Source organism: Colletotrichum fioriniae, assembly GCF_027942845.1.
Source record: "Colletotrichum fioriniae strain IMI 355084 chromosome Unknown scaffold_2, whole genome shotgun sequence".
NCBI classification, from domain to species: domain Eukaryota; kingdom Fungi; phylum Ascomycota; class Sordariomycetes; order Glomerellales; family Glomerellaceae; genus Colletotrichum; species Colletotrichum fioriniae.
In genome coordinates, this window is record NW_027076838.1 from 3,787,486 (window position 1) to 3,808,249 (window position 20,764).

Below are 20,764 nucleotides of genomic sequence, written 5' to 3' on the forward strand. Positions count from 1 at the left end.
AAAAGTTTTGGCCCCGCCACGCAATTCTCGATTGTCGCTCCCTCGCACATTCTCACCGATTCTGGGGGGTGACTAACTCCTGGCTCTTGCTAGCTCTTTGAGAGGAGACACTCATCGATTGCAAAATAAGCCGAACGAATATGGGATTATGAAACTTGTGGAGAGAGGCTGTTTCTATTGTTTTTGGGCATCCCATCTATGCTTGCATTGTTTTTCTCGAAGAAAAGACTGACATGTCATGCCTTTTCCATTCAACCTCGCCCAAATCAATCTCTCAGTTGCTGTACAACTCCTCAACTCCCCAGCCCATGTTGCCTTTCAATCCCAAGACGAGAAAACGGCATAGCCCACAATGGCAATGACAACAACGATGATAGCAGTACAAAAAGCCAAATTCTGTCCCAAGGCATCCATTCTATGATTGCGGGTTGCCTGAGAAATGAACATCTCATCATATCGCATATTCTTCATCGTCAGCTCGTCGCATCTGTCTTGAAGCTCCTTGTGTCGCTGGTAGTGTTCGTCCTCAGAGGCATTACTGCCGTGCTTAGAGGCGTCGCGAGCGTCCTCACAGGCAATGAGGTATTGGATGCGCTGGTCTTGAGCGGCCTGAGTGACCTGCATTTGCTGTTGGGTGGCCTCCATCTGCTGTCGGCCTTCGTCTATGCGCTCGAAGTTTCTCTCAATTCTCATTTGGCGTGCTTCGACTGAACTCACTCGGCCCATCGCTATACTGTGATAGTGTACGGTATCTTCCTTGCGCTGGAATTGGGTCATGTCCTTCTTGAGCTGATTGCAAGTTTCCTCCATCTGCGCGACGCGTGACTCTAGCATCAGCAGGGCCGTGAACTTATCGGCCGAGATACCAGACTCCGTCTGGTTGTAGCTCGTATTATTGACTTCGGGATGCTTGTACTCGAATGTTAGAAGCTTGGCATAGAAATGGGTTCCAGGGAGGAGACAGTTTCTGATGGCTCTGAGAGACGGAGTCCTTGCCCTTGGCCGAAAGAGGATCATCCTGTGTGTGTGTCTTCGCCCAGTCAGCTGGAGAATAGATATTATGCTGGTACGCCACACTCGAAGTTCTCAATGTCTGCGTCTTGCTGCCTTCCTGAACCCTGATCATCGACGCCATACCAGGCAGGTCCCCGTTAAGCGCACGGAGCATCCTGATTTTCCTGACGGTTTGGTTCTAACCATCTGATTGGTGCCCCCATCCCCATTTCAGGCCTGGATATTGGCACAGGCGCGGCCAGGTGTGGTTTCCAAGGCTTCCACGCCACGCGGTGGCCTCAGAATTGACGCCTCTTCTTTCAGGCTTGATGGTAGGAAGAGCGACCAAATCTTCTGACCACCCCGTGGCTTCTTCCAAGCTCTCCGCAGGGATACCCGAAGGTATCATCAGGGCCGTCCCACAAGAATCACCCCCAAAACGGGAGAGTAGGGAATGATCTCGAGCTGCTCTACTAGGGTATGACGACGACGAGACCGAACCCTCGCGAGTCATCCCCCAGTCCATCGGACCAGAGGTTGACGCCACGTCCCGCACTCGATATCCGCCACTCGAAGGGCAATGCCCCGGGTCAAAGTAGAGTCGGTGACTGATCCAAATGGTCCTGGCATCCACACATGCCTCGAGCTTGAGATATCGCCGGACTCCCGATACGCCATTTGCTTAGGACTCGGAGGGCAGGGCGCTCACAGGAAGCGCAAGACGCAAAGAAAAACGAGGCTGGGACACAATGTGAATTGTGGACGTACCTCATTGCCATTGTCAGAGTCGACCTGTCGAATGGATGTCAGCAAAAAAGATAAGTTGATTTGAGGATGATGTCGCGGTCCAACTTACTGAATTGTTTGCCATATCATCCTGGCTCTCGGAATCGTCGAATGAGTTGTCCTGTGTCTTCACCCAGTCAGCAAGGAAAACCTTACTGGTAAGCCCAACTCGTCATCCTCTGTTGTGCCACGCCATTAAGATCCTGCATCTTTGCTGCCGCCACCACAGCACCTCGCCAAGATCGGTACTTCTTAACATCCATGGAGAAACACTTTTGGCTTGCGACACCTAGCTACCACGCGGTCCAACTTTTGACGGAAGGACGTTGCGGTTAGCTCAGGAACGCAACCGTGAGGAAGCGTTCCTGAGAACCCAGACATCGATGGGGACCCAGAATGTCACCTGGAAAAAGATCCAGATGTCGGGAGACTAGTCCTGAAAGATGGCTGGGACTGGCTCCATGAACCCACCTGAAGGTGGAAGTTATAAGGGGGCACCTTTCACAGCCACACCCGGAAACGAGAGAGTAGGGTGTACCTCCAAGGCCCGCTACCCTGCTTGCCCAGCAGGACGGATTGGTGCGACAAGTAACCGATTGGACCATCCCAGGACTCTCACGAGGGAAATCTGAGGTGGTTGAGACCATACCGCCCGAAGGCAGAACCGGTATGAAGAGGTGATTTGCCCCGACTGCCCACAAAAGGGTGACGGGCCTGTCCATATGGCCCTGCCACCCTGGCAATTCACCTCTCCAGTTCCGGGCTCCCGACGTCTCACCAAGAACGAATTCTCGGCCCGCTTAGGGTCCAATCGGCAAGATGGGCAGGTGGGAAGAGACACGAGAGAAGACGAGTCCGGGACGCAAATGAAAAGATTGCGGGCTTACCATGGTGTTGCTCCTGTTCCAACCCTTCGTGCTGGGCACTTCGATTTCGGAGGCAGGAGAGGAGGCCATCGCGAGGAAGATCTGGTAAAGGTTTTCGTCAGTGATCAGGTAAAGAAACCGCGGCTGGGATGAGAACTTGCGCTGAAATACCAGATAATTCGGGCGAGAGAGATGCGAATGAGCCGATAATGAGATGGCTGAGATGAAGTGGAATGAGGAGAAAGGGCGAGTGAGAGAATTGACAGAGAAAGAGAAAAGAGGATTGAATGGAAGCAAAGCTGGAAGAAGGTCGACCTTGCGAAGTGGGTAGCCAGAAAGGCAGTGGTGTTCGATGTGAGAAGAAGAGAAAGGAAGGGAAAGGTGGGAGGAAGAGAATGAGGAAGAGGAAGTGAGCTTTGGTAGACGGAAAAACCAACCAAGCACGTCTGCCCGACCACCCAACCTCACGTGAGGGCGGTCTGAATATTTTGGTTTTCGAGAGAGAGAAAAATAAGACGCGTGAGGAATGGGAAAATTGAGGGGTGGGAAAGAGACGCGTGAGCTGAAGAGGAAGGAGCCAAAAGATCAGTCCCAACTGCTCAGATTGACGAGGTCCTGAGAAAGGGGATGAAGGAGTGATATTTGCGAAGGGAAGGAAAAGACGAGTAGAAGAAGAAGAAGATGGATATCGTACCTTTGATGAATATTCTGAGCAGCGCGTTTCGCGAGATGAAGCCGTCGTCTCTTGTTGGACGAAGCTGCTTTGTCGATGAGAAAGTGTGGTGGTGACGGCGAAGAAGAGGAAGAAGAAAAAAAGGAGAAGGCCCCAAGGATGGAAGAAGGGGAGAAGTTGAGTGGTAAGGATGTGAGTGGAAAAAAGAGAAATCTCGCGCAGACCAAGGTATGGGGGTGAAAATGGGCGCAGGGCGTAGACTTGATACCTCACGAGTGAAGGTGAGGCATCTGGTGCTGCTCTAGACGCGTGTGAGAAGGTGTAGTGAATAGGTGAAGTAAACAAACGCGGCTTTTGACTTCGGTCGAAGAAGGAGCAGACCCGAAGGGAATTTAAGGAGATAAATGGGTCGTTATTCGGAGCAACGAATTGTACGCCACCCAAGGATACAGGATGATGGAAAACAGCGTGACTGGCCGAGGATGACGAGATATGAAATGCAGACACTGACCTCGTGGATAGATCTGCTCTGGTAGTCGCAATTGGGCAGTTGGATGTGTGAAGTTGAGATTTGCCTTTACGCGGTGACGACAGGTCAAGGTACGATAATGATACGTGGTTCCATTTTCGAAGACGTGAACCCTCAGACAAGTCATTTTCAGCCCTAATGACTGTATTCCGTTCGTATTGGTTCTTCGTCTAGCGTGCCTCAGGAGTAGGACGGCAGAGGCAAAGGAGCCAGAAATGATATATCTTGAGCTTAAGCATGCTCCACCATGAAGCAATGGACGCTCCATAAGATAACCTCACTCATGCTCGTGCCTGGTTCATTCGCGATGTCTCGACCAAGATTCTGCTCATATCACAGGGTCTCTCCTTTTCCTGGGCAACGGGCAATGGCATCTTTTCAAGTCTGGATGCTCGCAGTATTGACGGCAGGCTTATTGCACCTGAACCAAACAGCTGACCCTTCTCTATGTAATCTATCTCTTCCTCGTGTTTCATATCTCCTGAATGTACCACTTGACGCCCGGGGAGGAGGGGGTTGCTTTTGACCTGGCAATTCTGCTTGGGGAAGGCCCAATATTGCTTTCGAAAAGTGGCGTTACGGCAAGTCACTGGAAATTCGATCGTACTGTGGCCAGAAAGAAGCCTGTTCGTGCCAACTAATTTATCGTGTGGCTCCAAAGCATGAGGTGCTGCTGTCACTGAGCCTGGCGGGTAGCGAGTGTTCGTCAAAGGCACTTCATCTCTCAACATCTTGATTTTCCCGTTTCATCACCTAACGGCCTCGTGGCAAAGCGCGTTGTTGTGATACTTTTCAGACCTAGGGAATTCACATCGCGTTGGTTACCTATTCGCAAGGCAGGCACCACAGGGTTGGATGGTCGCCCCTTCCTTCCTCCTGCGTCAATTTTACAACCTCGATGTCGAAAGTTTGATAAGGGTCCTCAACGCATGGCTGTCAGCTTCGTTCAACTTTGCGATTTTTGTTTCATGGTCACTCTCTCCAGGGTTAGCTGTTCAATGAACAATTTGACGTGATCAAGGGGTTTACGTAATTGGGGAAACTTGACAGAAAACACAAAGACTTCCGTTTCCCTCGAGCAAAACTGTCCCCAAAGCTTACGCCAAATTCAAGCAATCTTAAGGAGGCTCAAAAGTGCCATACAATCATATTATGAAACGTTCTCGTAGTGAACAAGAAAAGCTTTCGCAACCAATCGCTCATTTACACCACACTCAAGTAACAAAAGAGCCTACCGCACAGCAGCCTTGATTATCAGCTAAATATATCCTACCATTCCAATGCGGGTTTGTCAAGTGTGATATCAAATCTATCATTTTCTATACATAAACATGACCGTAAATCAAAATTCCGGAGATCAGGTCCATTGTAAAGATTAGCTGGCACTCGTGTATATATACCATGATTACGCTTGGGGATTCTGGTCTATCGGCTTTGCTTGTCCATACCAGTAATGTTGTCAGATACCACTACTAATCTCTTCAATTGCCATCATCATACCTCTTGGCTCCCTCTTCAAGCCCGGGTTAAGCCTTCGTTGTGTTAGCGATCCAAGAAGTCTCCCATGGGCCACAATGAGCGCATTCAGGCACTCAAAGGACCTACAAGTACCCCTGAATGCTCCGAAGAACGTGATTCACGTTCGTTCCTAGGTGCCTCAACATGCAACACTGTTCACTGTAAACTCCTAATAATTGGGGAAATAGCTTACCTTCCTCTTTCACTGCTGTCTCCCTATTAGGAAAACGTTGGAGGCGGGCCCTTGTCCGAATGTCCCCATCACCAACTTCACCTTTCAACAGGTATAAAGGGTCCCCCCCCCCCCGGCTCTTTCTTCCCAAATTACTCCCTCCCTATTACGCTCACACTATCGCGACTTTCTGCATATGCCTCTTGATCCTGCAACTTCAATTTCGCAACATCATTCCGCACTCCTCTAGTCGCCTTCGCTGTCTCTTAAGCAGTTCTCCTTTCAGGTACGTTCAGTGTGTGGGTTTTCCCCACATTCTTTCATTTGAGCAATCTAACAAAGGCCAGAGTACCTAGGTACTACACAAAGCGCAAGCAACAGCTCAGCCGAAATGTCCCAAAACAGCAACATGGCTGTGGTAAGGCCAACCCCTATCGCCATCGATATGTGCAGGTCAGTGCTAACAGAGACCACAGAAGTCTGACTCCGAAGACGACTTCGTTGTCATCGAAGACAACCACACTATCACCCTCAATCAGCTCAAGAAGGAGCATCAGCAAGTCATTAAGGACTTGAACGATAAGCACATCGGCGAGCTAGCTATACTCCGAGATAGCTGCCACAAGCGTTCTCAGAATGCCATCACGCTAGCCAGTGCCTCCATCGAGCGCAACAAGGCCTCCGCCGAGCGTCGTAAGGAAAGCTATGAGAGGGAGATTGAGGATCTCCAGGATGAAATTACTGCCGAGAAAGCCAAGGTGGCACACCTTCTGGCCCTGGTTCCACCTCACCTTAGAGGCAGAGTACCTGGCTCATATAGATAGTCGGGGTCAATAGCCCTTCGTAAACGTGTAAAACCACCTTAACCTGGGTCTGGAGCGGATTCGGGAGTAACCCTAACTGCGGTCTCAGGTAGAAGGGTACCAATAAACCAGTCATCCGTAAACGTCGTCAAAAGCCTTGACAACGGAGAAGGAACACAGATCAATGCGAAAAGAATATGGACTGTCAATGTGAATTCACTCACAGTTTTTTACAACTCTCTGAAAACCAAAGAAGACCCTGAGATGACATGTGCTTGGTTGAACTCTCATACGAACAAATCGATTTGTCCTTCGCTGGTTCCAAAAGAAGGCCCTATCATCCGAAAAGAAATATCGAGATGGACGCTAAGTCTGAAGTGAGCCCCTTTTTAATGTCCATCATCTTGCGCCAAGGTAGCAGCTACTTGAATTAGATAAACGGCAGTGCCTAAGGGGTTTCTTGGGGTTCGATTATGGAATGGAGTACTGTAAAGACTCAAGTATTGTTGCAAAGGTATGCTTGGAGTTTGTCCACAGAACTTCACTGGTTTCATCCCGAGCTCACCAGACTGCCGCGTTCACAAGTAAGCCCTGTAGATTCCCCTCCTCCCGCCAAGAGCAGTCCTGGAGACTGGAAACTGAGCATATTCCGAATTGGAATACGGTCCAGATTCCAGCATCTTGCCTTTTCCTCAGAGAAGCATTTCTCTTTTGTTCGCAGTTGCGCTTTCCTCCAAATACACCAAGAGTTTTATAGCACTTTGTAGTCATCTGAAATATCAGCAACCTCAGAGCAGCACCACGCCCCTAGCCATTCATCTCCGACGTCACCTCTCCGTACGACTAACAGGAGTAATTATCATAACCTTACACTCCAGAGTTGTTTCTGGCGAAAAGATTACCGTCAAGGCCGAGCACGTCTGCGACTCTTCGTCTGTCGATGAGCGCTATTATCAGATCTTCCTCAGACCGAGCCGCACTGGCACCGGAATCCATGGATACTCCCAGCACTACAATGGCCGAAAATAATAACTCAACCTACCAAGGCCTCAAGGTCAGTTTCTTTCCAAGTTCCCGTGGTTCCCCGACAAAATCTCCCCATCAAGAGGATCGCTCTACCTACCTAACCCATCCACCAATCCGAGTTACCAACGCAAACTCTGACAACGCGCAAACATACACACAGTTCGTCCAATACACCGGAGAAGAGCACAAGGAGCTCCTCAAGCAACTCATGGCCGACGACGAAAAGAAGGCCAAGGAGCGCACACTCGAAGGCAAAGATCTCATCGAAATCCTCGTCACCTCCCGCGAAGAAGCCCTCTCCGAGCTCGCCCACTTCCAGATCCGCACCAACAAAATCGCCCTAGCCAACAAGCACGAAGTCGACGAGCTCCGCATCAATATCTCTCAAGCCTACGACATGGCGCACCTGAGCTACGCCCAGGCTCAGGACTACTACAATCACATTGATTACTATCGAAAGGAGAGCGAGCGCAAGGACGCCGTCATTCAGCAGTCGCAGCACGAGTTGGTGACTGTGCAGTCGCAACTCTTCCAGAAGACGCGGGAGGTGGCCGACCAGCAGAATCAGTTGAACGAGGCTGTGGCTAAGAATAATGAGCTTCTTGCTCAGTTGGAGGATCTTCGCGAGAAGGTTGACAGAATTGTGAGAGCTTCAGGGGTTCCCTCTCCCTCTCCTTCGATCGGCTACGATCGAGAGCGCAGCATGACGTAAAGGGTACTTTGATCTTTCAAAGCGACCTGGATGATGTTCTCTGATGGAAATATGAGAGCATAAGGCGTTTGAACATGTTTTGGCTTGGAGGACCTGGCTTGGACTGATGTTTCTGGACTCCTGGAGTGGGACCTGCTCGCTTTGGTAATGTAATTACAGTGCTGGTTGGCGATGGAATGAATTTCAAACTTTCGGAATGATCCTGATTTTCAGTGATATACCATCTCATACCATCTTGAATTCTGAATATCTATTTATGGCATCAATACGTAGGTCGTACCTTCTTTGGGGCTCCAACATCGTCAAATACACAGCCACACCACCGAACAATCCAGACCAGCAACGCCACACGCCACGCTTTTCCCCTGCATATCACTGGCCCCACCTCCTCAAAGGCGGTCACCCGATCGAGTTACCCCGGGGCCCTTACACACCGAGGATCGGCGGGGCAGTTTTCTCGGTGAACAACAATTTTATTCTCGGGACCATCCCACCCTGCTTTGCAAGTCCCCATCGCCGACGGTGCATAGAACGACAGTCCTGCCCGTCGCAAGTACAAGAACACGCGACACCTTCAATTGAGTTACCTCCGCCCGCTCAACCACCACACAAAATCGTCCAAGATGGCGTCTCAAGAACAGAACATGCCGTTCATCAGGAACCTGGCCTCCAGCGGTTCGTCCACCCGTCGCATCGCAAACCACCACCCACTCTGCCGTCGCAAACCTCCCCCAAACCTCCAGAATAACTCCAGCTAAACTCTCCTCTTTCTAACTCCCCACAGACCGAAAACTCCGAACCCAAGCCCTAACCTCCCTCCAAACCTTCCTCGGCTCCCACCGCGCCCTCTCCCACCTCGAAGCCCTCAAGCTCTGGAAGGGCCTCTTCTACGCGATGTGGATGTGCGACCGCCCCATCCCGCAACAAAACCTCGCCTCCGAGCTCGCAGGCCTGACAGCCTGCCTCCGCAATGACGACGTGCCCACCTGGCTCGCCGCCTTTTGGGAGATCCTCTCCAAGCAGTGGACGGATATCGACGTCCTCCGCATGGAGAAGTTCCTCCTCCTCGTCAGACGCACGTTTACCTCTGGATTGCAGTGGGTGAAAGAGGGCGAATACCAAGAGGGGAGGGTGGAGGCGCTGCTGAAGGTGTACGGCGAGTGGCCGTTTGAGCTCGAGGGCGACTTGAGAAAGGTGCCTATCGGGCTGCGGCTTCACGGGCTTGATATCTGGGTTGACGAGCTTGATCGGTTGGAGATGCTCGAGGAGAAGGACACCAAGGCGGTGGCGTTTGCCAAGAAGCTAAGCCAGCTTGTTGAGCCGCTTAAGAAGTCGCCCGTCAAGACTGTGCGAGCCAAGGCCGCGGTCGTGGTTGAGGACGAGAGGCTGCCGTGGACGGAGAACAAGCCTACCAATGAGGAAGAGGCGGCGGAAGGGGATGATGACGAATGGGGCGGCATTGACGATCAATAGAAGGGGCAAAACACTTCCCTAGTCTTCGTGTCTTTGCATGGGATGGTGAATACGGCGTTTATTGGCTTTTCAAAAAAGAAGGGAGGCATGTCATTTTTGATGAAAAGATTCCCCATGGGTTTCTGTTTCGTGGGAAGCGGTTGTGGGAACCAAAAAAGAAATCAGGTATTATGTGCAACGCTGTACTCTATAATATACAGTGATATCCAATGGCTGTCCTTTTTGCCAACCTGGCCGCCTTCGCTTCCAGCTTGGCCCGACGACGGCTGTACTCTTCCCGTCTTGTTCTATCTGGGTATCTCGACTTTTGAAGAAACAAATCACTGCTCCCTACTCCGCTTGCGCTTCTTTCGCTTATGGCCCAAATACCATCATACAATATCTTGGTTGGCCGTCTCGACCCCAATCCCAGCAGGTGCTGCACTGGGCATGATGCGGCTCTCGCCAGACGCCAATTCGTCCCTCTTCCCTTCACAGCTCTGATTCGATCTCTTAGGATAGGGACATCTTCTCCCAGCCCACTGGACCTGGAGCTTCGTACTTGCCGCGCTTCGAAATGACCCTGCCCAGACCGTGGTGAATCTCGGCCTGAAAGGGCTCAAACGGCACCTTTTCACCGTCGATACTGATGTAGCCGTCTTTCTGGTTCTTTGGAATGATCCTGTAGGCGGAAATCTTGCGATACGATACCAAAGAGTTGTCAAAGAATTTTCCATTCTCTACAGACATGAGCATGCTCAGTTGGGCGCCGACTGACATGTCTCCGTCGATGCAGACAAGGTCCATCAGACCGTCATTGGCGAGAGCAGCGGCGAAGAAGTTGGCGTCGGCGGCCATGTATGCCATCTGGCGTGGTCAGTATGTAGTTCCTTCGGGGGATGACATCCAAGAGACGGGCATGTCCAGTCAGACACCAAGAAAGGTGAGGCAGTATACTTACATTTCCGCAATAAAAGTTGCCCATCTTGTCATGTGGTATCAGTTCCCATCCGTCTGGCAGAGCATCGTTGACGGTGCCGAATCTCAAAGGCGGCAGTCCCTCCTGGTCACCGAAAGGACTCGAAACAGCATCAGCACTCTCCGTTCTCGGAGGCTCGCTGGCACCCGAATGCGGTACCGATGCGCTGCGCGTGTACTCCTTGTAGTGCTTCTTGACGCCCGCTTTGTCCTCGATCTCAACCTTCACAGCCAAATCGCAAGGGTAGCACTTCTTTTCGAATATCCTAACCAGGAAGCCCCAGGTGAAGCGCGCGCCGCCCATCCACCGCAAGTGCTCGGTGGCTAGGTCGCTCTCGGCCACTACGCCAAGGGCCTGACTCAAGAAACTGAGGGTGCGTCGGTCGCCCTGTGTGATGCTGACCAGGTCCATTGGTGTCTCAACTCCCTTGATGATGGCGAGAGCGCAGATTGATGGTCGATACGAGTCGTAGAGATTGCAGCTCATCGCGTTACCCGAGCCGCAGGGAATGTGAGAGACTGCAATTTTCTGCAGTGCTTGTGACGCATCGAGCCGCTGGCCCAGACCATTGAATACCTCGTGAGCCAGACCGTCGCCTGAGCAGGTGACGATTGTGTCAAACGCATCCACGTCGACTTCCCGCGCAACCTCAACAGCTTGGCCTGAGTAGGTGGTGTGCTCCACGTCCATGGGCATGCGCGCCGCCTTGAACAGAGGCTCGACGTCTACGCGCCACTTCTTTTCCGCGCCTCCCGGTCCAGCATGCGGGTTAACCAAGACCTTGGCTCTCTTGCATAGTTTTGCCGGGCCGTATGCCTTTCTCATGAGGGTATCGATCCAGGACTTGACATCCGAGCCCTCCACGTCGTTGAGGGTAAACGTCCATTTGGCGGCCTGTACTTGCTGCTTGCCGGCCTGTTTCGCATAGTCGATCGTGAGGGCCTCTCCCGTCTGTTCGGCCCAAAGGACGTTGTATAAGGGGACGGTTTGCGTCGAGGGTGCTGTGTATTGCGGACTAGTGTTAGCAAGCTGGGAATGGGGGCCACGGAGGTCAATGACAACGGACCTGATGCGCCAAACCCAGCAAAACCGCAAGTCCGGTTGGCTTTGTTCGCTGATGGGTCTTTGAAAGGGGGTCAGCTACCCGAGCGCATCGCCACGAGGTAGGGGAAATTGCAGGTTCCAACACACCATTCAGAAGGAGATTCTCCGAGGTTAGAGTCAAAGATTTGTTGCCGTCGACCTTGATCGTCTCTGGTGGGCCGTTTCTGGAAGCGGGCTTGCCGTAGGATTGGGAGGACTCGGAGATGGACTCGGTCCCGTTCGGGGCCGTGTTGTGTTCCCCTGCGAGGGTGGCCATCGTGAAGTTTGCAAGGGTGAAATAAGCGACAGACGAGCAGAAGCTGGAGGTACAGGCCGTTTACGTCGGGCGAGAGACAGAGTTGTAGGCGAGCGAAGGTGGTGAAGATGCAAAAGGGAACCGGTCAGTGCTAGCAGAGGTCGCGACGAGACATTGTAGTCAGTTGTCGACTAGTTTGTTGGTGACGGACGCTACGGCGGTTGCTGTTGATAGGGTGGTCACAGGCTCCCAAGGGTTGCAGGAGAAAAGAGAAGAGAAGATGAGAATAAGTGTGAATTGCTGCGCCGTTGGACCAAGCCGTAGGAGGAACTTGGGAAGAAGGGTGTAGGCGCAAGCGGAATAGGATTAGCTGGAGGGAGTTGGGTTAGGAGGAGGCTAAGAGCACGTCCCGAGGCCCGTCGTTGACGAGGGAGGATTGAAGTCCAGGAAGGGAAATCGAACTTTGGTGCTCAATTTGCTGGTGTACGGAGTAAGGTAATGTGAATCTGTAGGCCCAAGAAAAGCAAAGAATTGAAGCGATACCAGGGGGGGAGCAACAAGCAACAAGCAAACACGAAAGAAAGTTACAAGAGTACAAAACATCCAGGCCGACGACGGTGTTCTGTTGCTGCAGGAAGGATGGCACGGTCACCCACCGGCAGCGGCAGCACGGATGAATCGGAGATTGAACCTCAGTCACGCTTGGCTCGGATAGGGGAATACATTCACGGGCTATAAAATGAGGTGGGAATTCATGTATCTCCTTAATGGGGTGGGCATTGATAGCAGAACTGCGATAAGGTAAGCAAGCAGGCGCAACACCAAGGAACCTGGCACCATGAGAATTGGATGGCACGGATGCGCGCTACAGCTGGCCAACTCTTAAGCCTTAAGGTACTTTAGGTACTGAAGCCGTTGCCCTCCCACCCCGCCGAGGACCTAAAGGTAATGCGAGGGGCCCGCGGCGCCCGTAGCGACCGCCTGACCACGGCGGAGGTGCTCCCCCGGACACACATCACACTCGTGATGCAACCATAGGCACGGAAAGATGCAACCAGTCGAGAGGGAGTCGAAGGAAACCGAGATGTTTGGGTTTGGGAGGCACTGTGAGGTTGGCATGTGCCTTTGGGGGAATGCAACTCCCCGTAAAGTCAGGCTGGACAGGTGACGGGAGGTGATGTAGATATCCCAATCGAGATAGGTACAGCAAGCCAGGGGCCGGACAACATACCTTATCTAGGAGTGGCTTGAGGGGAAATGGACGCCAACAATGCGACACGTCTGTCCATTCGTCTTGGTGGTGTGAGTAAGCCGGTCACTCATTGTCAGTCTGTCAGGTACCGGACGACTGTAGGACACCGGCGACATAGCTTGCGCGATGCCCGATTCTCTCCCGCCTTGGCTGCGCTGGCGTTCGTTGCGTTCTCTGGTGTGTGTATGTGTCTGGTATACATGGTAAAGCTGGCTGATGTCATGGTTCCTCAATCCAGGGCGGAAACAGTGGTCGTGCGTGCAAGAGAAGGTCATATGCCTTGGTGAACCATTCATCAGACGATGGGCGAGCGCGCTGCGCGTCCCTCATGCTGCGAGTCCAAACGCCTCTTTGCATTGCGTTGACCGAAAGTAATTTGATAAGAAGGAGAGGGAAGATGCAAGCTCGACTGGGCAGACAACGGAAAAGAAACAAGGGCACAGCCGCACAATGCCTTTATTGCCTTTTAGTCAGGCAAGTCAGATATGAGTAAGTACGTACCGCAATCCGGGCAATGTGAATTTCAACGCTCCACGCGGGGCAATTGTCGAAAACCTACGGTACCCGTAAAGAGAATGACACTCAGCGTCTGGCATGCCGTATCACTAAATTCCACCAAATGTCCCTACCTTATTGAACTGCGGATAGGTAGTACAACTTCCCCCTGCCTTACCTAAGCTTCCAATTTACCCATACTTTACTTCCCCTCCAACGCAGCAGGAGCGGAGATTCCCTTATTGGCGACAGCACTGTAGACAGCAGAAAGCACACCCAATGAGCTTCCCCCGTGTCGTCTAAATCAGGCAATAATTGACCAATCAGCTGTGGGCCGCAACCTCTTTCGCTCCTTTAGCAGGAAGGTACGAAAGTACGTACCTCGGTACCGCTCCAGATAGCGGATTGCTCACATTGACTTTGGGTTCTCTCACAATGAACAACCTCTCATTATTCAACGGCCTCTTGACTCACATCTCATTGCGCTCTCAGTGACTCAACTCATAAGTAAAAACCCCCCTTACGTCGTTCAATTGATCTCATCTGACTTAAGCATAGCAACCTTCATCATCCAAACTCGCCGTACTTCAAAAAAACCAGAAACAACAGCACACAAAATCAACCCCGCCATGGCTTCACAACCTCCGGTCGCGGGGTCCGACGCCGCCCTACCGCTCATCGACATCAAACCGCTGCTCAAGAAACTCTGGCCCGTCCCGGACGCCGGCCTCGCCGTGAGTGCCGACGAGATCGCCGAGGCCATCTCTCACTTCTTCACCCACCAGGTCTCCGACACCCAGGCCGCCTCCCTCCTCATCGCCCTGCACTTCACCAACCTCGACCGCCGCGCCGACGTTATGGCCCGCTCCGCGCACTACATGCGCCGTGCCGCCGCCAAGGTAGACTTTGACGATCTCTCTCGCGTGGTCCAGCAAAAGGCGCTCGGCGCGGGAACCTACGCCGGCGGACTGTGCGACATCGTCGGCACGGGAGGCGACGCCCACAACACATTCAACATCAGCACCACCGCCTCCATCCTCGCCTCCTCCCTCCTGTTGGTGGCCAAGCACGGCAACCGCGCCAGCACCTCCAAGTCCGGCTCCGCGGACCTCGTCAATAACATGCAGCCCCGCCCGCCCGTCCTCATGGCCGTCTCCCCAGAGACAATCTCACAAGTCTACGCCGCCACAAACTACGGCTTCCTCTTCGCCCCCGTCTTCCACCCAGGAATGCGCTACGTCGCGCCCATTCGCAAGGAACTCCCCTGGAGGACAATCTTCAACCTCCTCGGCCCCCTGGCGAACCCCGTCGAGGATATCCTCGAGGCCCGCGTCATCGGCGTAGCGAGAAAGGAGCTCGGCCCCGTCTTCCTCGAGGCCCTCAAGATCAGCGGTTCGAAAAAGGCCATGATCATCTGCGGTGAGGAGGAGCTGGACGAGGTCAGCTGCGCGGGTCCTACGCTGGTCTGGAGGCTCAGCGAGGCGGCGGGCGGAGAGGTCGTGGCGGATCACTTCAAGGTGCAGCCGAGCGATTTCGGCTTGGGAACACACCCCCTCAACACCGTATCCCCTGGTAAAGAGCCGGCTGAGAATGCCGAGATTCTGAGGAGGATACTGGCGGGCGAGATGGCCGACAACGACCCCATTCTCGAGTTTGTGCTGATGAACGCCGCGACGCTGTTTGTAACGTCGGGTATCTGCGAGGCCGAGACGAGCAACATGGGTCCCGGCGACAACGGCCAGGTGATTACCGAAAGGGGACCTGGCGGAGGTCGCTGGAAGGAGGGTGTGCGGAGGGCGCGCTGGGCTGTCAAGAGCGGCGAGGCCTGGAAGCAGTGGAAGGCGTTCGTCGACGTCACGAACAGCTTCAGTCAGTAGAGGTTGTGTAGATAGAGGGTGCCAGACTATGAGGACAAAAAAGTGTGATTACAGGGGTCAGCCAAGAGAAAAAGGAAAGCAAGGAAATGGAACATCACGGCCTCAAAACGAGTGCATCACAAAGTAAAAAGTTGCTGCTGCTCAGACGAAATCTAGAGTCTCGTACGCTTTTTTGTAGCCTTCTCTCTTCTATCACAACTTTTGATGATGCAACTATGTCCTTGATTTCGACACATGCCGCAACGAAGCACGCGTCCATAGCCCGGACCTTTACCCAGCTTTGGCTTCCCGCTCACCGAGGAAACAATTCCACCCATGACCGTTTGGAAACGCTTCCCACTGTTCGGGTATCTGACTGCACAAATCGCAACACTGAAACCGGCAACCCTGCCTTCATTTTCGCCTGAGCTGGTTCCATATCCTCCGAAATGGCGACAAAGGTGGGGGCTTGCGCTCCTAGGCGAAGAGGCTTACTTCAGGCCACCTCGCGTGCGCCTCTTTCTTGAGCGTCTCCGCCTCACTGCTCCTCCACGCCTTCAAGAGGTTATACACCTCGGTGGCAAGCTCAAAAGTGGCATCGGGAGCCTTGACGACATTTGCAAGGTCAGTCTCGGCCTTGGCGCTGTCCTCTCCAAGCACTCTTCGTGTCTTAAGGGCGGCAACGATGTGAGTGGGCTTGGACTTGTTGTTCGAGAGGAACTCCTCGTTGTACTTCTTCAAGTCACCGGCAGGAGGAGTGAACTCGGACTTGATAAGTTCTTGCACCTTGGCGGGCAAGCTCTCGAGTGCCGGGCGCACAACGTGAGCAAATTCAACAGCACGCTCGTGGACACCAGGGTGCGACGCATCGAGTTTGCGGGCGGCGTTGAGAGAACGCAGCGCAAGAACGTACTTCTCTGTAAACGTGTCAGTACTGTTCAAGAGGTAAAAGGTAAGGTACCATGGTAAGACTTACTTCGGCGCAGATAGACATCGAAACCGGCGAATTGGGCGTTGATGTTTTGCGGGCTGAATTGCAGAAGAGGAGTGACGAATCGCATCGCCGCGCTGAGGGGCTCGGCCTCCAAAAGCTTCAGGCCGAGAGGGTCTTCGTCCTTCTTCTTGGGCTCTTCGCTGGCGGGCTTGCCCTTGTTAGGATCTTGCTTCGCCGCGCGATCAGCCGCCTCTCTCTCCAGGCGCTGTTGCTCCTTCTTGGCCTTCTTCGCAGCCTTCTTTCTCTCAGAGGCATCGTCGCCGTTTGCGTCTCCGTTGACGCCGTTCGCCGCGGGGCGGTCGGCTCTCCTGAGGTAAATCGCAACGGCGTCCAAAGCGGCTCTTGAGTAGAAGGGGTGGTCCCGAAGGTGATCCTCCCAACGGACCATATCTACGTAGGCACGAATCTGGCCCTTTCTCAGGGAAAAGCTGTGGAAATCGAACTGGTCTTCTTGCCAGACGTCGAAAATGTTGTGAACCGTGTGGAGGCGCTTGAGGGCCAAGGCATCATCACCCTGGCGGGCATAGGCCTCACCATCCTCAGTAAGGAACCAGACGCATTGCATGTCCAGAAGATCCGCAAGAGGGCCACCGACAGTGTCCGCCCTAGTAAAGAGGCCCACAGTCTTCAACGCCTGCTCCGTCTCGTTGTTACGCAGCTGATACTTGGCGGCCTTGGTGTTGATGTAACGATCGCGGGTATCCAAGGTGCGTGCCTTGTCCATGGTCTCGGATGCCTTTTGCAGGTTGCCCTGGTGCTTCCATATCCTGGCCTTGGTCATAGTGAAGTCGACGCTATCGGGGACCTTCTCGATAGCCTTGTCGACGTATTCGTGAGCCTTGGTAAGATCACGGCTGAGGTGGTAGTTGTAGTGTTGGGCAAGGAAGTAAAGAGCCGCAGCCTCTCCCTTTGAGCGATCGCCGTTGGTTGCCTCCGAGTTCGAGCTCGACTTGAGGTAGTCCTGAGCGAGAGCTTCGAGAGCTTCCTTCTTAGTGGAGTCGGAGTACAAGTGCTTCAGGTTGGCAAAAGTCGACGGAACACCCTTGTTAAACATGAGTGTCAAGTATTCCTTTGCTGCAGCACTAAAGTCGTCACCTGCTCGTGTTAGCACCTGTGAGTACAAAGACGTGAACTACCACTTACCAGACAAGAAGTTCAGGGGTAGGCGGCGAGGAGCATCCGAACGGGGGAATTTCTTGGCGTATTTCTCGTAAATCTCCTTTCTGGCAGCCGCATCACTGTCGGAAAAGGCGTGAGCGCTCTCCAGGCCCTCAAAGTAAGCAGGGCGGTCAGCGTTGCGCTCAACGAGAGCCTGCCATGCGGCAATCGCCTCCTCCTTCTTGCCCAGCTTGACCAAGTACTTGGCGCGCAGCTCCAAATACTCGAGCCTGTCCAGGTTATGCTTGGCAGCACTCTCGAGATGCTCGAGAGCTCTCTGGTAGTCGCCCTGCTCAGCAATGATGGTGTTCTTGTACATGACGGCTTCGGAGTTTTCGTAGTCGCTTCGGGAGGGCGTGGACTTGAGCGTGCCCTCGTAGGTGGTGAGGACGTTCTCGGCAGCGGACAGGTCACCTGACAAGTGGTGAGCGATAGCCAGCGCAGTCCAGCTCTGGCGCAGCTGGGGACGGGCCTGCAGCATGGCAGTGCGGCTTGAGATGTATCCGGCATAATCGCGCATCTGCACCTGAAGAATGGCAAGATCGCGCTGGATCTGCGTTGACTCGGGCTCGAGCTTTAGAGCGAATTTGTACGCCTTGATAGCCTCCTCGAAGTTCTTGTTGGCGCGGTACAGAAGTCCGTAGACGTGCCAGCAGATGTGCGACTTCATGTCCACCGTCAAAGCCTCCTTGCCCAGAGCAAAAGCCTCCTCTGTCTTACCCTGCGCATTCATGATCAAGGCCTTCATGGCCATTGTGTCGCCATGTTTGGGGTTCTTCTTGAGGATGAGGTCGGCGGACTTGAGACCGCGCTTGTACTGCTTGTCCTCATAGGCGCGGATGACGGCGCGAAAGAGGGAAGCCTCTTTCGAATTGAGAGGTTGCGGCATCGGATCGGTGTTGGGCCGGGGATCGTATCGCCGGCACTGAAAAAGAAACAAGACCGAGTCGTCGAGAGGGAAGAGATTTTCGCAAGGCTGAGACTATCCCAAAAGTCGCTGGAGATGCAGACTCTTCGGAAGGCTGGTCCGCAGCAGTCTGTCTGGAGGGGTCCTCGGAGGTTGAGGAGGGGTAGCTAGCTGCAGTCGTGTGACGGAACCGAGCTGTTGGCTAGGAAGAAAAGTAGAGGACGGATAAGATACAAAGAGTAGAGGTCGGTTGTGTCGGGGACCGAGGACTCGTATCTTTTCGGAAGCGTGGGGTGGAAAGTCAAAGGTTGGTCGTGTGCGAGTCCACGGACGGAGCTGCAAGTATTCACAAAGGTTTCGACGTAAACGGGTGGGATTCTGGATGGAAGACTCTAGCCACACACATGTTCCAAGGCTGAGCTGGCTGCCCTCCTTGGGGCTCAGTGCGCCGTCTTCGCCCTGCAGCGACCGCCACCACGGTCTCCGTACTAAAGGTTACTGGACCTTACCGTTTGGCGGGACGGCGGGCTTTTGGCGGGGCAAAATGAGTCCGGCCCCATCAGGTCCGTTTTTCACCGCATCAAAATCGCACCACCAGGGGCAGCATATTCTGCGCACGTCCCGCTCAGGAATGGCCAATCCACCGTTTTGGTAGGGGACGGTTTGCCAAGTCATCGACGAAAGGTGAACAGCTCCGTGTCCCACTTCAATGCTGAGATATATACCATGATCCATAACGGATTGGATAGTTCGGGGAGATCAAGAACCTGATAGCATTTCTGAGAGCCGAGGAAATCTACGGTGAATTCCTTTGCTGACCATCCTTACCAACAACTGATCGAAGGATGCCCTCCAGCAAAATGAATGATAGTGGATAGATAGAACATGACACTTCCATTGTGCTTTACACGCTGTGACGTGATGAGATGCCTTGAGACCCCCAAATTTCGTGTGATCCCTAGGACCTTGGAGCGCAAGAGTTCACACTCCCCACGGTTTCTGCCCCCACACATTATTTTCTTTCTCAGTCGAACTTTCAACGGGGTGATATTAGTTTGGTGTTTATTTTGTATATTTCTATCATTATGCATATGGCGTTGTCTTACAAGGTTGGTACAGGTACATGGTGTACATTTATACAATAGTGGTACAGCCGCTGAGAACGATGCAGTCTAGGGCCTACTAGCCGTCGACTTTCCCAGCACCTCTTGATCGCCAACCCGCGAGAGCCTCCTCCCACGAGTTCGCCGACTCCCCGCATCGCTGCTTGACCATATCCCACGTCCTCGTCCGCACGATGTTCTCCACGCCCTTCTCCTGCCGGATGAGCATCGCGAGCTGCTCCGTCCGAGGCTCCCGAGGGAAGAACCGTCCAGAGTATGGATCCAAACGTTCGTCGACAACTCGTTCCTTGTCTTTGGCGGCCTCGATTTGCTGGACCAAAGCCTCCGGGTCGTCGGGGTCTGGGCTTGTCGCAACCACTCCGCAGTAGTGCAAGACTTCAGCTCGCGCATGCCATGTCGGGAAGAGCACCTGGTCCTTGAAGCTCTGACATAGTTGCGAGTCAATTTGTCGAGGGAAGGAGCGTGGCGTTCGTTGTGAGGTCGAGGTCGGATCGAAGCCGGCTCGTGCGGGTGTTACGAGGGCATTGAGGTTTTGAGTAATGGAGTCGTCTACCGTGGCACGAGACAGCCTTAGAAAGTCTTGAGAAGCACGTTAGTGTCAACCATCTATGGTTTCATGGGCAGGGTCCAACTAACCCCTCAGGGCTCCTGTCGAGAAGCAGAATTGTGGTGTAAGATACGGTTGGGCGGGCGGTTGTGTCATGATGTCGCCAGTCGAAGGGTTGGAGGGGGCTGCGCCGGTCGCCGCGGATGACGACTCTTTCTTCCAAAGTATGTTCGCCAGCGTGGATATTGGTGTGACAAAGATGTTTCGTTCGGTGGATAGCGAATTTCGAGTGCTCTTTTCCAGCACGTATCAGGATCACAAGGCCAAAGACAGAGGTATTGATGTGGTAGCCGGGCACCACAAATTCGATTACGTCGACGGAGAGCCGTAGGTAAGCTCGAGAGCTCGGGGATACCCAACGGTACGTATCGCTAAGGACGGGAATATTGGAAGAGCTCCGACTGGGTGTCGTCAACTGATGAACCAATTATCTGTTCGTTTGATGGTCCACCCTCGAATCATCGAATCGTTCAGGCCGGTTTTGGTGGGGCGATGGCGGAAGATCCTCGGCGCGGAACGGATG

At 53.3% G+C, this 20,764-nt stretch overlaps 8 protein-coding genes across 8 annotated transcripts; 4 read left to right on the top strand and 4 right to left on the bottom strand.

Moving 5' to 3' along the window:
- Positions 1 to 318: 318 nt before the first annotated feature.
- N0V96_002837 (uncharacterized protein) lies at positions 319 to 1,168 on the bottom strand (the record flags this gene model as incomplete). The annotated part of the gene is made up of 2 exons (XM_053187112.2): positions 319 to 974; positions 1,162 to 1,168. 2 exons carry the CDS (start codon positions 1,166 to 1,168, stop codon positions 319 to 321), a joined length of 663 nt encoding a protein of 220 aa, XP_053054616.2.
- A 4,778-nt stretch (positions 1,169 to 5,946) lies between these two features.
- On the top strand, positions 5,947 to 6,361 carry N0V96_002838 (uncharacterized protein; the record flags this gene model as incomplete). The annotated part of the gene is made up of 2 exons (XM_053187111.2): positions 5,947 to 5,955; positions 6,014 to 6,361. The coding sequence occupies 2 exons, from the start codon at positions 5,947 to 5,949 to the stop codon at positions 6,359 to 6,361; spliced, it is 357 nt and encodes a 118-aa protein (XP_053054615.2).
- Positions 6,362 to 7,355: 994 nt separating this feature from the next.
- Positions 7,356 to 8,078, top strand: N0V96_002839 (uncharacterized protein; the record flags this gene model as incomplete). The annotated part of the gene is made up of 2 exons (XM_053187110.1): positions 7,356 to 7,394; positions 7,527 to 8,078. The coding sequence occupies 2 exons, from the start codon at positions 7,356 to 7,358 to the stop codon at positions 8,076 to 8,078; spliced, it is 591 nt and encodes a 196-aa protein (XP_053054614.1).
- Positions 8,079 to 8,701: 623 nt separating this feature from the next.
- On the top strand, positions 8,702 to 9,551 carry N0V96_002840 (uncharacterized protein; the record flags this gene model as incomplete). Its single annotated transcript, XM_053187109.1, has 2 exons — positions 8,702 to 8,753; positions 8,863 to 9,551. 2 exons carry the CDS (start codon positions 8,702 to 8,704, stop codon positions 9,549 to 9,551), a joined length of 741 nt encoding a protein of 246 aa, XP_053054613.1.
- A 492-nt stretch (positions 9,552 to 10,043) lies between these two features.
- Positions 10,044 to 11,869, bottom strand: LCB4 (sphinganine kinase lcb4; the record flags this gene model as incomplete). Its single annotated transcript, XM_065756642.1, has 4 exons — positions 10,044 to 10,397; positions 10,492 to 11,510; positions 11,576 to 11,632; positions 11,701 to 11,869. 4 exons carry the CDS (start codon positions 11,867 to 11,869, stop codon positions 10,044 to 10,046), a joined length of 1,599 nt encoding a protein of 532 aa, XP_065615011.1.
- A 2,355-nt stretch (positions 11,870 to 14,224) lies between these two features.
- Positions 14,225 to 15,472, top strand: TRP4 (anthranilate phosphoribosyltransferase; the record flags this gene model as incomplete). Its single annotated transcript, XM_053187107.1, has 1 exon — positions 14,225 to 15,472. The coding sequence occupies one exon, from the start codon at positions 14,225 to 14,227 to the stop codon at positions 15,470 to 15,472; it is 1,248 nt and encodes a 415-aa protein (XP_053054611.1).
- A 456-nt stretch (positions 15,473 to 15,928) lies between these two features.
- Positions 15,929 to 18,492, bottom strand: N0V96_002843 (uncharacterized protein; the record flags this gene model as incomplete). Its single annotated transcript, XM_053187106.1, has 3 exons — positions 15,929 to 16,368; positions 16,428 to 17,540; positions 17,589 to 18,492. The coding sequence occupies 3 exons, from the start codon at positions 18,490 to 18,492 to the stop codon at positions 15,929 to 15,931; spliced, it is 2,457 nt and encodes an 818-aa protein (XP_053054610.1).
- Positions 18,493 to 19,692: 1,200 nt separating this feature from the next.
- N0V96_002844 (uncharacterized protein) lies at positions 19,693 to 20,337 on the bottom strand (the record flags this gene model as incomplete). Its single annotated transcript, XM_053187105.1, has 2 exons — positions 19,693 to 20,213; positions 20,271 to 20,337. 2 exons carry the CDS (start codon positions 20,335 to 20,337, stop codon positions 19,693 to 19,695), a joined length of 588 nt encoding a protein of 195 aa, XP_053054609.1.
- Between the last annotated feature and the right edge of the window lie 427 nt (positions 20,338 to 20,764).